This window comes from Xiphophorus maculatus, chromosome 16, assembly GCF_002775205.1.
Source record: "Xiphophorus maculatus strain JP 163 A chromosome 16, X_maculatus-5.0-male, whole genome shotgun sequence".
Classification (NCBI taxonomy): domain Eukaryota; kingdom Metazoa; phylum Chordata; class Actinopteri; order Cyprinodontiformes; family Poeciliidae; genus Xiphophorus; species Xiphophorus maculatus.
In genome coordinates, this window is record NC_036458.1 from 12,280,446 (window position 1) to 12,293,721 (window position 13,276).

The 13,276-nt window shown below is 37.8% G+C and overlaps 2 protein-coding genes across 2 annotated transcripts; one reads left to right on the forward strand and one right to left on the reverse strand.

Annotated features, from left to right (window-relative positions):
• The first annotated feature begins 37 nt into the window (after positions 1–37).
• LOC111611636 lies at positions 38–7,105 on the forward strand. The gene is made up of 4 exons (XM_023348940.1): positions 38–257; positions 3,438–4,124; positions 4,224–4,337; positions 4,574–7,105. Exons 2-4 carry the CDS (start codon positions 3,480–3,482, stop codon positions 5,501–5,503), a joined length of 1,689 nt encoding a protein of 562 aa, XP_023204708.1. The 5' UTR covers positions 38–257; positions 3,438–3,479; the 3' UTR covers positions 5,504–7,105.
• LOC102232646 (cytochrome P450 2K1-like) lies at positions 7,102–10,871 on the reverse strand. Its single transcript, XM_023348943.1, has 6 exons — positions 10,478–10,871; positions 8,873–9,052; positions 8,654–8,795; positions 7,698–7,882; positions 7,473–7,614; positions 7,102–7,371 (listed from the first exon to the last, which is right to left on the reverse strand). The coding sequence occupies exons 1-6, from the start codon at positions 10,682–10,684 to the stop codon at positions 7,184–7,186; spliced, it is 1,044 nt and encodes a 347-aa protein (XP_023204711.1). The 5' UTR covers positions 10,685–10,871; the 3' UTR covers positions 7,102–7,183.
• Positions 10,872–13,276: the final 2,405 nt, after the last annotated feature.

Genomic DNA, 13,276 nt, shown 5'->3' on the forward strand with positions numbered 1-13,276 from the left:
GTAGTTGCTTGAGCGCCACTTATGATCATTTGTTTATTTTTACGTTATTTGACGAGGAATGGTTTACGCGTTTGCGTATGAGAGAGAGCGCAAGAGAGAAATATATCCAAACCGTGTCACTTGTGTGCATGAAATCATTTTATCTTTTTTTTTAATGTAAAAAAAGTAGCAGAGCTTCCTTATTTTCGACTGGCTTCCGCAAGGTGAATGCTGCACTTTATTTTGGCTGTTGTTGTTAGCTAGCTCAGCTAATCCAGGTGAGTTTCCTGCACATGCGGGTTATTTTCAAGCAGCCCAGTGTGGGCATTTGCTTGTAAAGCTGATTGGATAAAACGGGTGTATAGTTGGGAGTTTATTACAAGTCATTACAATGCCAGCAACATAGTTATTATTCTGAATATGTGGTTGTTTTTTCTGAGTTCAGATATATAAACAAGATGATAGTAAGATCAAATAGTTTTTTTTTCATTTAGATTATTAAAACCATTGGAACTGTTTCATACATTGTCATGTTATAAGATCAAATTTAAATGTATTTTACTGGGCTTTTACTAAGACCAACAACACCAAGCCTTTCTTTGCAGAACTCAATCAGGGCAGCATGTGACCATGAGTTTTAAAATCTTGCCACAATTTCTTAATTGAATTTAGATCTAGACTTTTACTGAGCTGAAGAAACACATGAGCATGGCTTGTTTTAAACCATTTGACTGTAGCATTGTCTGTATATTTATAGTCGTTTTGCTCCACCCTAGTCTTTTACATCTCCCTTCCTCACTAGTGTCCACAAATGATATAGGCATTCAGATTTTCTTAAATTAGTTGGTACAACTAAGATAAGTTGGCAATGTTAATTGGGAGTACTAGTTAAAGTGGTAAGGCATTTTCAGCCAAACAGGATTTTGTGCATATCATCTGACCAGGACACCTCCCTCCAAATATTTGCTGTGTCTATAACAGATTGCAAACAGATCTTCTTATGGCCTCTTTCTGGAAATGCCTGTCTTCTTCCCTGTATTCCATAAAGACTACATTTTCAGTGCATGACTAATAGTTGCCTCAACAGGTTATTCCACCTGAACTATGGATTCCTGCAGCTTCTTGATAGGCCTCCTGGCCGTATCTCTAATTAATGCTTTCCTTTGACCCAGCTTGTCACTTTAGGTGGACCGACATGTTTTTTGAACAGTGCCCTTAGGGATTAGGGTATTGTTTAATAACCTAACCCTGCTTAAAATTTTTCCACAGCTTTATCATTGGTCAGTCCCAAACATTATCTCAGCAAATCTATGAAGCCAAGACAGAACAGCTGTATTTATGCTAAGATTAAACTATATGCAGGTGCATTCTATTTTCAAATTTTCTATTTACTTCTGAAGCCAAATCATTATACTGTATTTTTTTGTTATTGCGGGGCTTCAGTTGAAAGGGGTTAAGTATATTTTGAGGCCATACTTTTCAGATTTATATTTACTAAAAATAGGAACCCACCTATAACTTTCCTTCCACTTTATAATTATGCACTTGTCTGTGCTGCTCTTTACATATGAAAGCTTTATAAAGTACATCACAGTTTGTTTTTTTTTTAAATAAAATGTGAAAGGGGTGTGAAAGGGGCCTTTACAAGGCCCTTTATCCATGAAAAATTATAACCAGCATGAGCGAACTAAAATCTCAACCCACACTGTTTGATTCTTGCCTCTGTGAGCAATAAATCTTGTTGAACATGTGTCACTGAAAAGAGTTTCTTAAGATGTCTCAACTGAAGACATAAAGCATGACAAGTTTCAAAGGTGCTTTTTTTGAGGGAAGCTGATTAATGTTGAACTTCTGTTCTATTTACTGTAAAGATTACAAATTAGAAAAAAGGAAGAAGTTGAAGTACAATGTCGTGCATGACCTTTTGTTCAGTTTCACTTTTCTGTTACTTTGTTTAATATAATATAATTATCAAATATGCAAAACAGAGCACGCACATAAACAACACAGTGAAGGGCTGGATGCAAAACAATGATCTTATTTGACACCTATTCAAATAGTGCCAGAGATTTCCTTAAATTATTGAAACAATTAAACATCCTTAAAAGATGGCCTTTAAGGATGTTACACTAAGCCTTTGACTAGTGGTAACTGATGACTGAGCCACAGACACTCCTTCTAAAATAAGTCCAACAACAACGTTTTGGTACTGGAAAGTTATTTTATTTCAAACATGTAAATAAGAATAGAGGAAGTAGATGAAATTAGAACAATTATCCGCACATACTGCAAAAGATCCTACAATACTTTAGTAGTAGTTAACATTAACAAAAATGTATTATTAGCCATAGCCAGCCAGTATATGCAGTTAAGTAAACAGACCCCTAACTGGTTTAGATTTCAAGTAAACTTTAAATTTTACCAAAATGTCTTTAAACTTTAAGTAAAATTAGTAACTTTGAGTGGCCCAGCCAAAGTCCTGAATTGAATCTGATAGATTAACTGTGGAGGAATATACGTCCTGCAGTATCAACACAATTCTTATTGTTACATGCAGTGGTGGCTGCATGTAGGATTTCCCCCCCAATTCAGGTTGCTGTTGAGCTCCGGCGGGTTAAGCAGGCCCAGCTGGTTTCACTCTGCCTCTTGATTAGCAGAGTATAAGGCTAGCTGGGAAACTGACTTTCAGGGCCTCTTGGCCAATTGGGCAGCATGTGTGCTGCAGCTTTGTGGTGCGGTGATGGAGGATTTGTCTCCTAGAAACCCCGGTTTTTGTTGTTATTCTCCCCTTTCTTTTCTTTTAGGTTCTCATTTTCAATTTTGAGACTTCTTCCAATCCCACTTAAAGAATAAACCCTTTAACTTTACCCTCCTGGTTTTGTCTCTTCATTTTTCTGTGGTTTATCTATTGTTACAGCCCCCTTCCAAAACCCCTAGACTGCCTTGGGGATGTAACACTTATTATAATGTTGCAGCAGTGACTACGTTCTAATAAGATATGTGATACCCTATGCAGACACTCAATCAGCACCATTGAAGGTCAAGCTCACCACAACATTCTGAGGGCTCACAGTGCATTCATCTGACATACTCTGATCATTTTCTGATCATTTCAGCAATTAATTATTTGATGACTCAAAATAGACTGTGAGGTGCATTATGTCTTTCCCTCAAAATTACTAAGTAAAGAAATAGAGTTGTTGTTGACATTAGAGCAAAAGTACTCTGTTCTGACTCATTTAACACACTGAATTCTACACGCTTTATTCCCAATATACACTGACTGTACAAAACATCCAAAGCAACAGGCATTCTTCAAAAACGTGATGAGACTTGATATTCTTCAAAAAGCACTTTTGTTCTTTTAACATGTACTTACAGTAAATACAATGCAAGATAACAGTGTGCTTTAAAAACATAAACTGTTTCTAACTTCTTTTATTTTCTGACCCTTGTAGCAATTATCATCTGAACTGGGGATTTATCTAGACTGAACAAGCATGGGCCGACTAGATGATGCTGCCAAACACAAAGTGGTGGAGCTGCGGAAGGCTGGTCTCAGTTTCCGCAAAATCAAAGCTGTGCTGGAGTTGGAGAACATCAAGGTGTCGGCTCAAGCCATCTACCTGTACCTGAGGGAGTTCCAGGGTAGACCACCAGGGAGGGTTAGACCTCTGGAGGCTGGAGATAGCACATTGGCGCAAACAGCTCAAGCGCAAGCTGGGGCATTGCAGGAGAGGTGGAGCAACATTCACCTTCAGAACCTGATGAGGGACGGGCCTCATCGCACTGAGTATCCAGCTCCATCTAACTTCTCCAAACAGGCATCCACCAATTCAGAGACCACCTCAAATTCCTCTGGATCTGGGGAGGCTAGCGGAAGCAGCAGGCCGGAGCAGCAATCCGGTGGAAATAAGGAAGAAAACGACATTCAGATTGTTAGTGTCACTTCACTTGCACAGCATGGCCAACAAAGGGTGACCCAGCCACCTGTAAGGAGGCCAGAAACAAGTTCAAACATGTCTTCCACGTTAATGGCTTCTGGAGCATTCCTGAGAAGAAGAGTTACACCTTCCCCAGCCACCAGTTCAATTTTGGCAGCTCGAAAAAGACTTTTGGACAGAGCATTGTCACATAGGACAAAGGTAACTACAGAGTTTTCTCAATTATAAAATTGGTGAATTGCTTTAAAGCTGTATAAATTGCTAAAGTAGTTTTTTTTAAATACTTTTCACATTTACCAGTCATTCCACCAGATGGCGACGTTGTTAAGGAGAGATCAGGCTGGTGTTCAAAGTTCAGATTTAAGCAGTGCTCTACCACAGCAGCCGGAAACCTATGACCTGACCACTGAAAAGGTGTGATCTCGACAAACTTTAAAAAGTCTAAAAGTAATGCTTCGCCTGCTCCTGTATATTATGTTTTACTGGGAGTAGCATTTGTGTAGTATTTATCTAAAACTTGTGTTTATTATCAAATAGCTTCAACACAATCCAAGAGAGAAGTGGCAATAGATTTATAAATACAAGTCTGAACAGTCCTTTTGAAGGTCCCACCATAGCCACTCCTAAATATAGTGTTTTTATTCTTTCAGACTGTTATGGAGGGGCAGCCTGGGCATAATAGTTCCCCTCGGCGCTTTGCTGCACAGAGACCAGGAATGAGCGTCCGCTCCCTTCATCCTCCTCCACGTGTCGGGATTCACCTTCCTAATCGCCCGCCAGTGCCTTTGACATCCTCATCTCCGGGAACCGTTCTTCGTCTGCCGTCCCCCAGGACTCAAGGCAGTAGTGAGGGGAATTCAAATCCACCATCGGCGGTCCAGGACACCAGAGCAAGAGGTAGCTTGCAGGACCAGATCCAGACCCTTGGCTCTGAGGTTCGCAGCCTGGGCTTGGCAGTGAAGATGATGGTGGAGCAGCAGTGCCGCCTGGAAAGGGAGCAGTCACTGCAGACGCAGATTCAGAAGCAGATCCTCAGCACTCTCCAAACACTCTCCTCTAAAGCAGGACTCTGTAGCAGAACCCCGCAACGGCTCAACAAAACTCCCTCGCCATCGTCTTTGCCAGCAACCTCTGCTACTACCTCTTTCGGCCAAGAAACGTACACTTTTAGTCAAGGCACGTTCTCTCAGTGCGGCCAGACTCAGCCGGGCTACAACTCTTTAGAGAGATTAGAAAGCGCAGAGGCCTTTAAGGTTCCAGGAATGAGCCCACCAAGCATAAATGGATTTCCACCATGTAGCAACGCAGACAGTCTTCCTCTTACTCACACTTCCTCTCAGTCACAAACTTATCCAGCTGCGTATCAACAGCAAAACAGTCAAGCCCTCCTGGCACCCTACACACAGTCATACGTCTCCTTGTACGACCACACACACACTCAGTCATTCAGAACGCCAGAGAGTAAAACAGCAGATTTTTCTGCGAGGACTTTCACAGACTGCAGCGGGTCTACCCAGCAGGTCATGAACTCCTCTTCACATAATCAGCCACTCAGTAGCATCAAGGTGGAAGGACCTTAGATAACACAGGTTCAGTCCTCTGAAAGAACTTGAACTTGTGTTTCTTTTAATTTGCTGTAGCATTGTTGTGTAAGGTACGTTTTTAGGACTACTAATGTAAAAGTAGCTGTTTTTATTCAATTTATTTCTGAGGTTCATTATCATGCAATACGTACAGCAATAGCTTGACAGATTTGAAAGTTTTAAATCCTCTGATTTAACTTGGCCACAATTTAAAACAAATCATGAATCTGTATATTTTTGTGATTTTTTTTCTTGTATCAACAGAAAACCCAACGCAAACAGTTAATTTTCATAACTTTGACCTGTTTAACAAATAAAACTCAGATTTTGATCCAGAAAGAGTAATTATTTCATAATGTAAGGTATTTCCAGTAACGGGATGGAATGTTGACTGCTGAAATCTTGGGAGACAAAGAAGCAATTAAACCAAAAGCAACTTAACAAGAACAAGACTACAGTTTTATAATTCTAACACTTAATATTATGAAGAAGGAGAATCAAAACCATTAAATAACTTTCCCCCCCTACGTATAGGCCAGTAGCTGCAACCACTGAGCCAGGAGTACGCAAAAGCCAAGCGAACATGTACAGTAAGTTGCAAAAGCATAGCGAATTTATATATCGAGATGAAAATCCAGCTAAATTTGCCCATTTTACTGGTCTTAATAATATTGAAGAAATGTTTGAAAATTCAGTTGTTGTCTAAATATGTACACCGATCGCACTTCTCTTTTATGAGTAAAGTTAATGCAACTCATCAGTATTGTCTGTCAGAGATTTTTCAATGCAGAAAGGCTGCGACACAAACTTTTAAAAAGTGATTACGTCGAAAGGCCCCTGCCATGAGAGCACAGAGTAGTTGTCAATAAAGCGGCTCCTACCCATCCTTCCAGTCACAATTACGCAATTACAGTGACCTCAGCAAAAGATTAGCAAATGTCCAATTAAATTTAGTCAGAGAACTGTGTCTTCACACTATTAGAGAGATGTGCGTAGCTATAAAGAAGTTCAACATATTTTGCTCTTATCTTGTGACTGTTTAGCAAAAACTTTAACTTTTCTTCTGCTAGCAACTACTTAGGGCAACAGCGCCGCCTAGACTTCCAAATTAAACACACAAACTATTCCATCTTAAACTTCGAGAAATAAACATGTTCACATCTCCTGAGGTTTCATACAATGAAAGCACAACAGAAATGGCTAAAATTTTAATGCAGTAAACAACAATTATAAGTATGAAAAAACTATTAAGTCAGTTGTGATTTATGTACATAAATGACTGTTTGTGTCGATGACACATTTACAGGAGTACACAGCAGCAGTTGTGGCTTTCTATAAATACTGGTAGCTGTCTTTTGTATTAGTATTATAGATTAACTACACAGATAGATGTTCAAGCCTTTATTTCTGTTAGAATTTTTCTGCTTAGAACAAATAAGAACACATAATTTAAAATTAGAATACCACATTAGATCAACATAAAACATTTTTAATAGAAAGGTGGGTTTAATCAAATATATGGTTAATACCTGCTTAAAGACTATTTTTAAAAGGTACCTTGAATCTAAAAAAAAAGCCTCAGAGGAACTAAGATATTTTAAATTATTATTAATTAATATTTAATTATTTTTAATTATTTATTATGACTGGAAAAACCTTAATATTTTCCTTCATTCTTCACTGCCGACTGATGGCACAGAGCTCATGAGGAGAAGGAGGGATGGTGAATCCCACCGCTGGAGTCAGATCCAGATCATTTTCAGAAACTCCAGGTGGAGGAATGAAACGAAAACGCTGAAGGAGTGAGGTGAAGAAGAGGAAAACCTCCATCCTTGCCAGACTCTCTCCTATACACGCCCTGCGACCTGCAAGAAGAAAACATTTAACATAAGTTTAACATATTTTAATCCAGTCATGGCTGATAGAGTGTATCTGAGTAAAACAAAAAAAGACAGAGTTGTTCTACCTGCAGAAAATGGTAGAAAGGCATCTCTCTTAATAAATCTTCCCTCCTTGTCCAAAAAGTGAGAAGGGTTGAAGGTGTGAGGGCTCTCCCATTCACTTTCATCATACGGAACAGATGTAAGGAGGGGAATCACAGTAGTTCCCTGAAGACAAAATATGAGCATGATCATCATAAATTTGGAAATATTGTTTGTTGGAAGCCCAGAAATATTTCCCACTTGCTCACCGCTTTAATGAAGTATTTCTGTATGGTAACATCTTGACTGGTTTTGTGTGGGACAGCCATAGGAACGATGTTACCAAGCCGCTGTATCTCATGGATGACAGCATCAGTGTATGGCAGATTTTTACGGTCTTCCACATGAACCTCATGACTTCCAGCCACCCTGGTCAGCTCCTCCTGAACCTGGTCTGCAGTAAACAAGAAGGAAATGATCAACAGTTCTCCCTCGAGGGATCACAGTTACCACAAAAAATAGGCAAAACGCAAACCTAATGGTTAACAGTTTGCCAGAGTTGATGGAAATCTCTAAACCTTGTATTTGTCTTTAAGCCTTAAGTCAAAATGTTAAACCAAATAAAGAACCTAATGTTAAAGTTTATGTGAAGCTTTGCTTTTCCTTTATGCAGATCAACCATTAAAGCTATGTGAACTTTACTGAAAGCCAAGGTTAAAATTTCCAAATTTGAACGTTGGCCCCTACAATGGTAAGCAAGGAAATTATTTGCTCCGACCAGGATTTAAAGGATACAATGTTGTTTCATGTAGAGAACATTTCTGCTTATGTTGATTCAAAACATCCAAATAATCAAAATAGATCTTAAAATAAGGACTATATCACTTTGTAGTGTTTTATCACATTAATCGTTATAAACATTTACTGCCAATATCTGAAACAGGACATAGCTTTACTAGAACCGTCCTGCCTTTAAACTGTAACATATCCACACTTGCTAAAATTTGCTGAAAATAGAAAGAAAAAAAAATGAAAGATGTAATTGTATCTTTTTACCCTAAATTTAATAAAGTGTAAAAAAAAAAATAAGGGTTGTGAATGTTTTGGCAAGGCACTATAGCACTACTGGAACTGACACTGTAACATTTAAATGTAGAAAAAATGCTGCAAATCATGTTTTTTAGATACAGATAAAATATCCCAGATATGTTCTTCTCTTTCTTACCCTGAATTTGTGGATACTTTGCCATGAGCAGCAAACCCCACCTCAGTGTTGCAGCTGTGGTGTCGGTTCCAGCAGAAAACAAGTTCATCACTGTAAATATCAGATTCTCCTCAGTGAACTGAATGTCCTTGACACAAGAGTCCTGGAAGGGAAATATACATGAGACAAATGTGTTTGGTGTTGCCATTATTCTTTAAAAATAGATTTGTGTTGCCTTGCCTCGTCTTTCTGCTTTCGAATCAGAAAACAATCCACCAGTCCTCTGCAAATCTGAGGGTTGAGTGTCTCCTTCAGTTTCTGTGTTAAATCCTCCACATCTCTGATCGTCTTTTCAGTGTTTTTTAAAATCACCTGACGGTTTTTTATCCATCTGACCAGCCGGGGAAATGTATTGTAGAGCTTTAAATTAAGAAAGATACATTTTAAAAAATCAATACTTATTAAGTTATTTTAAAGGAGTCAAAATGAACTTGAGCAAAGAGTAAAGTCTTGTTGGAAAGCAGCTTTAAGAGGTCTATATGCTAAATGTGGTAGAACATTAATATCAGAAATATACCACATATTGCAACCACCAACAACAACAATATCAACTTCTTATTGGCAGCAAGACCCTGCAAAGATACGCAGCAAGGGCAGGTAGTTGATTTAAAGAACAGAAGGATGGAGCTAAATAAAGGACAATCCTTGAGGAAGACATATTAGAGATAAATACAAAAAGATGTCAAATTTGTACATGTTAATACATTTTAAAACTATATGTCTGCTCATTCTGACACCTCACAGTTTGTGCACCACATTGTGTTGGTTTTTCACATAAAACCCCAAGAAACAAAATAAAATCAAGGATGTGATTGTAAAATCACAAAATAAAAATCCCAAATCCAAAATTTGTCTTTTATGGGAATTTAGTTTAAAACTTTAGGGTCACAAAATAAAAATCCAAAATTTGTTTTTAATGGGAATTTAGTTTTAAACTTTGGGGTATTTTTATGCATGTAAAATACTATGTGTTGCATCTGTAAGCTCAGTGTTTGGACTTCAGACAATCATTTAAGTCTCTGCCTTTCACACAGATAACATTCATCAATATATACTCTGCTAAAGTCTCTCTTTGGCTCCCAGTGTATTATTTACAAAGTTGCTTAAGTGAAACATTAAGCTTACCTGAATTCCTGTAGTGCCAAATAGACTTATAGACTCATTGACCCGACTAACCAGGTTTCTGAATCGAAGATCATCATAATCAAATCTGCTTCCAAACACTATTGAGGAGATGATGTTGGATGTTGCATAATTTACTGGATGGGATGTATTAAATGGTTTCCCTGTGGAGCAAGAGTCATTGTTTTATCTATTGAGGACACTTAAGTTACAAAGGAATGTAAATTAGTCCACTGCAACAATGATTAAATCGATTAAATGACAAGTTTAGCATCATGTTAACTCTCAAACACTTGAATGAGGTGTCCACACTCCTCTAAGATTTTCTCCTCTGCAACTCTCTTCCCCATCCCAAAGTCTTTCAGGGTGCTGAGGGCAAAACGACGCATCTCTTTCCATGTTTCTCCATTTGAAAACAGAATTCCTTATACAGTTCATAGAAATCAAAATCAATTTATGATTGTGAATGATGCATTTGCAGGTACAATGTCCATTTGATTGTTATGAAAATGATTAAACAGTCCACTTTTTTTTGGTCCAAAATAAACTGTAAATACAGACCCATATTTCTTGGAAAGCTGAGTGAATGAAAACAGGAGAACAAAATTTAAACAGAGATTAAATATATTTAAATGTTGCTGTACAGTTTAAGTCAGAGCTCACCTCACACAGTGTTTTGTAGGGTCTCTGGAGATCAAGCTGCAGCAGGCTGCCAAGCAGAGGCAGAGGCTTTGGTCCTGGAGGTTCTTGACCAGTTTCTCTGGAGGAACCAACAGTCACCAAATAAAGGATTATGAAAAGGAGACCTACTCCAAGTAGAGTGGTGGGACTGGAGAAAAGAAAGAAACCAAAATCCTTCAAAGTCTCCATGTTTTCAGCTGCTTGCAATCTCCTGGTCTGAATTTTCAGCTAAGACAGAGAGGAATTTATTTTCCTGTAGGATTGTTGTTCTCTGTTGGCCACACCTATCTAACCTTTGTGCAATAACATGACACTGATCTCAACTCTGGTGTTGGTTTACTCCACTCCATCCCTGAAGCTTTGATGAATAAAAAAAAATATATATATAAAATGGATTCATACTTTTACCACAAATATTTAATGCCAGGAACATTTTGCCATTAATAAAGAACTGAATCTGTCATGTTTCCTCTATGGTTGTACTGGCAAATGATTTTATGTTTATTTGTGTTTTTTCATTTGCACATATGCTCTTCTGTAAATCTTTGAAAGGTTCCTTGTCCTCAATTGTTCTGACTTTGCAGGTATGGATATAATAGTGTTTGCATTCCCACCCCCTTCCCTTTCACCTCCTGCCAGCTCATCCTCCCTCATGCACACACAATCTTGTGCCACACAGGCCTCGTATTTGAAGCAATTTAATTATACCAAGTCACAAAGTATTAAGTCTGACTGAACTTCAGTTATTTTACCGAAATTTCTGTTCAGTTTCTACTGTAGATGTGAGTGAATCTGTCACTCCATCTGAATTTGACAGAACTGAAACTGTCAAATTCAGTTCTGTTAAATGTTTCCTCTACAGTTGTGCTGGTAAATGATTTTATGTCTATTTGTGTTTGGTCTTTTATATATGCTCTTCTGTGAATGGTTTGTGATATCCTGTGCTTAGTATTGATGTGTACATTTCTTGGGGGTGTTGACAGTGAACACGTAGGTGACCTCAAACATTATTTCAACTGACAAATAAGCTTTTTGGATGATTTTGCCAAATTTCTAATGAGTCCTGTACATTTGTGTCAAGTTGCCTATGATTACTCACCTTGTTGCAGTGCTCTCTGGTGACTGCGATGAAGACACAGGTGGTGTGAAAACATTAGTCTCCAGTTAAAAGTTAAGCTGAAACTGATCAGTGAGTAAGTGAGCTCCAGTCCTGTTTTGCATTTTGAACAGAGATAGAGTTTGTGTTGCTGTGAAAAACTCACAGGAATGCTGCTTCAACCCCCACATGACTTTGTGAACCATTTTCTAATCACTGAGGCTTTTTCAGTGATTGGCTGCCTGCTTTTTAGACATGTAATGCTCTTCATGAATTGAATCAGATATTAACAAGATACAAAGATTATTCAGTAAATCTCATTGTGAGATCCCTGAGTTGCATGTGGAGCAGAAATAAAAGAATCAGAGACGGACTTCAGTGTTACTGTGGTAAGTCATATATTCATTATTTAACTTGAAAGAGGATTTTATTTCACTTTTATCAAAACGTCTCTTACTCGGGGAAATCTGTGTGCTTTTTTTATTAACAGTAAAACTTACATAGGATGTTTCTACGAGAGAAAAGTTACAGTTTTACTTAGTTTTTAAAGTCCTGTGAAATCAATTTTGTTATAATTTAGAAAATATATAATGAACTCATCATACATAAACTACCACATAGCAATCTTTAGAACGCAATTTCACACCTGGATCCTTGTAAAGTGATGTAACTTTATGCTTTTGGACACATTACGTAGCTCCATCTTACCCTGAACAACATTGTTAAAGCTGTCAGAAAGTCACCACTTCATTAATGTGTATTCATCTTTGGATAAATTTCAAATATTGCTTCTCATATGCTGGCATAAACACTTAAAACTTTAGGTTGGTGATTTTGTAAGTATCATTGCCATGTATGTAGTATGATTGGTAAAAATAGTTACTTTTCACTTATCATTCAAGTCTTTACACTTCAATAACTCCAAAGGAACACAAGACGTCAGAGCCACACATCAGCTATTGTTGAGATATTTATCCACCAGACGGAGCTTTGGCAATGGGAGAGACAGGATTTTATCCAAAATTCAGTCGTCATCAGTGTACCTAATTTTTCTAAACCTGGTGGTGTGAAAAAATGTTTACTCTTTCCTAATGTCCCTTATTTCATGTTTGTCAAACTTCAGCATAATATAAGACAAAACTAACTGATATGTAACTTTTCAGAAAAATATTGAAGCTTGTTTTAAGTAAATAATTGCTTTTATTGATGAAAAAGTGCTACTTCCACTAGGATATTATTTGACTTAAGACACTTTTGCACTAGAAACTAATCTTTTTAGTTTAGTTTCTTGCTTGACAAGATTTTGTGTTTTTGCAGTGTAAGAAGGTTAATCAATCATCATTGTTCCATGGTTTTGCTATTTGTGGATAATGGCTCCCACTGTGGTCCGCTGGAGTCACAAAGCTTTAGAAAGGGCCTTGAAAGCCTTTTCAGAACGACTGTCTTTCTCATGTGTTCCTCCATTTCTTCGGATCTGGGCATGATTTCTAGCTTTTTAGGATTATTGGTATATTTCACTTTATCAGGCAGATCTCATTTAAGTGATATCTTATTTGAGAACAGGTGTGGGACTAATCAGGCTTGAATGTGGCTAGAGACAGTGAAGTAAGGTGTGATAAACCACAGTTATGGTTTAACTGGGGATTATTAATGTTCACACAGGATTTCCCTTAATAACAAATACT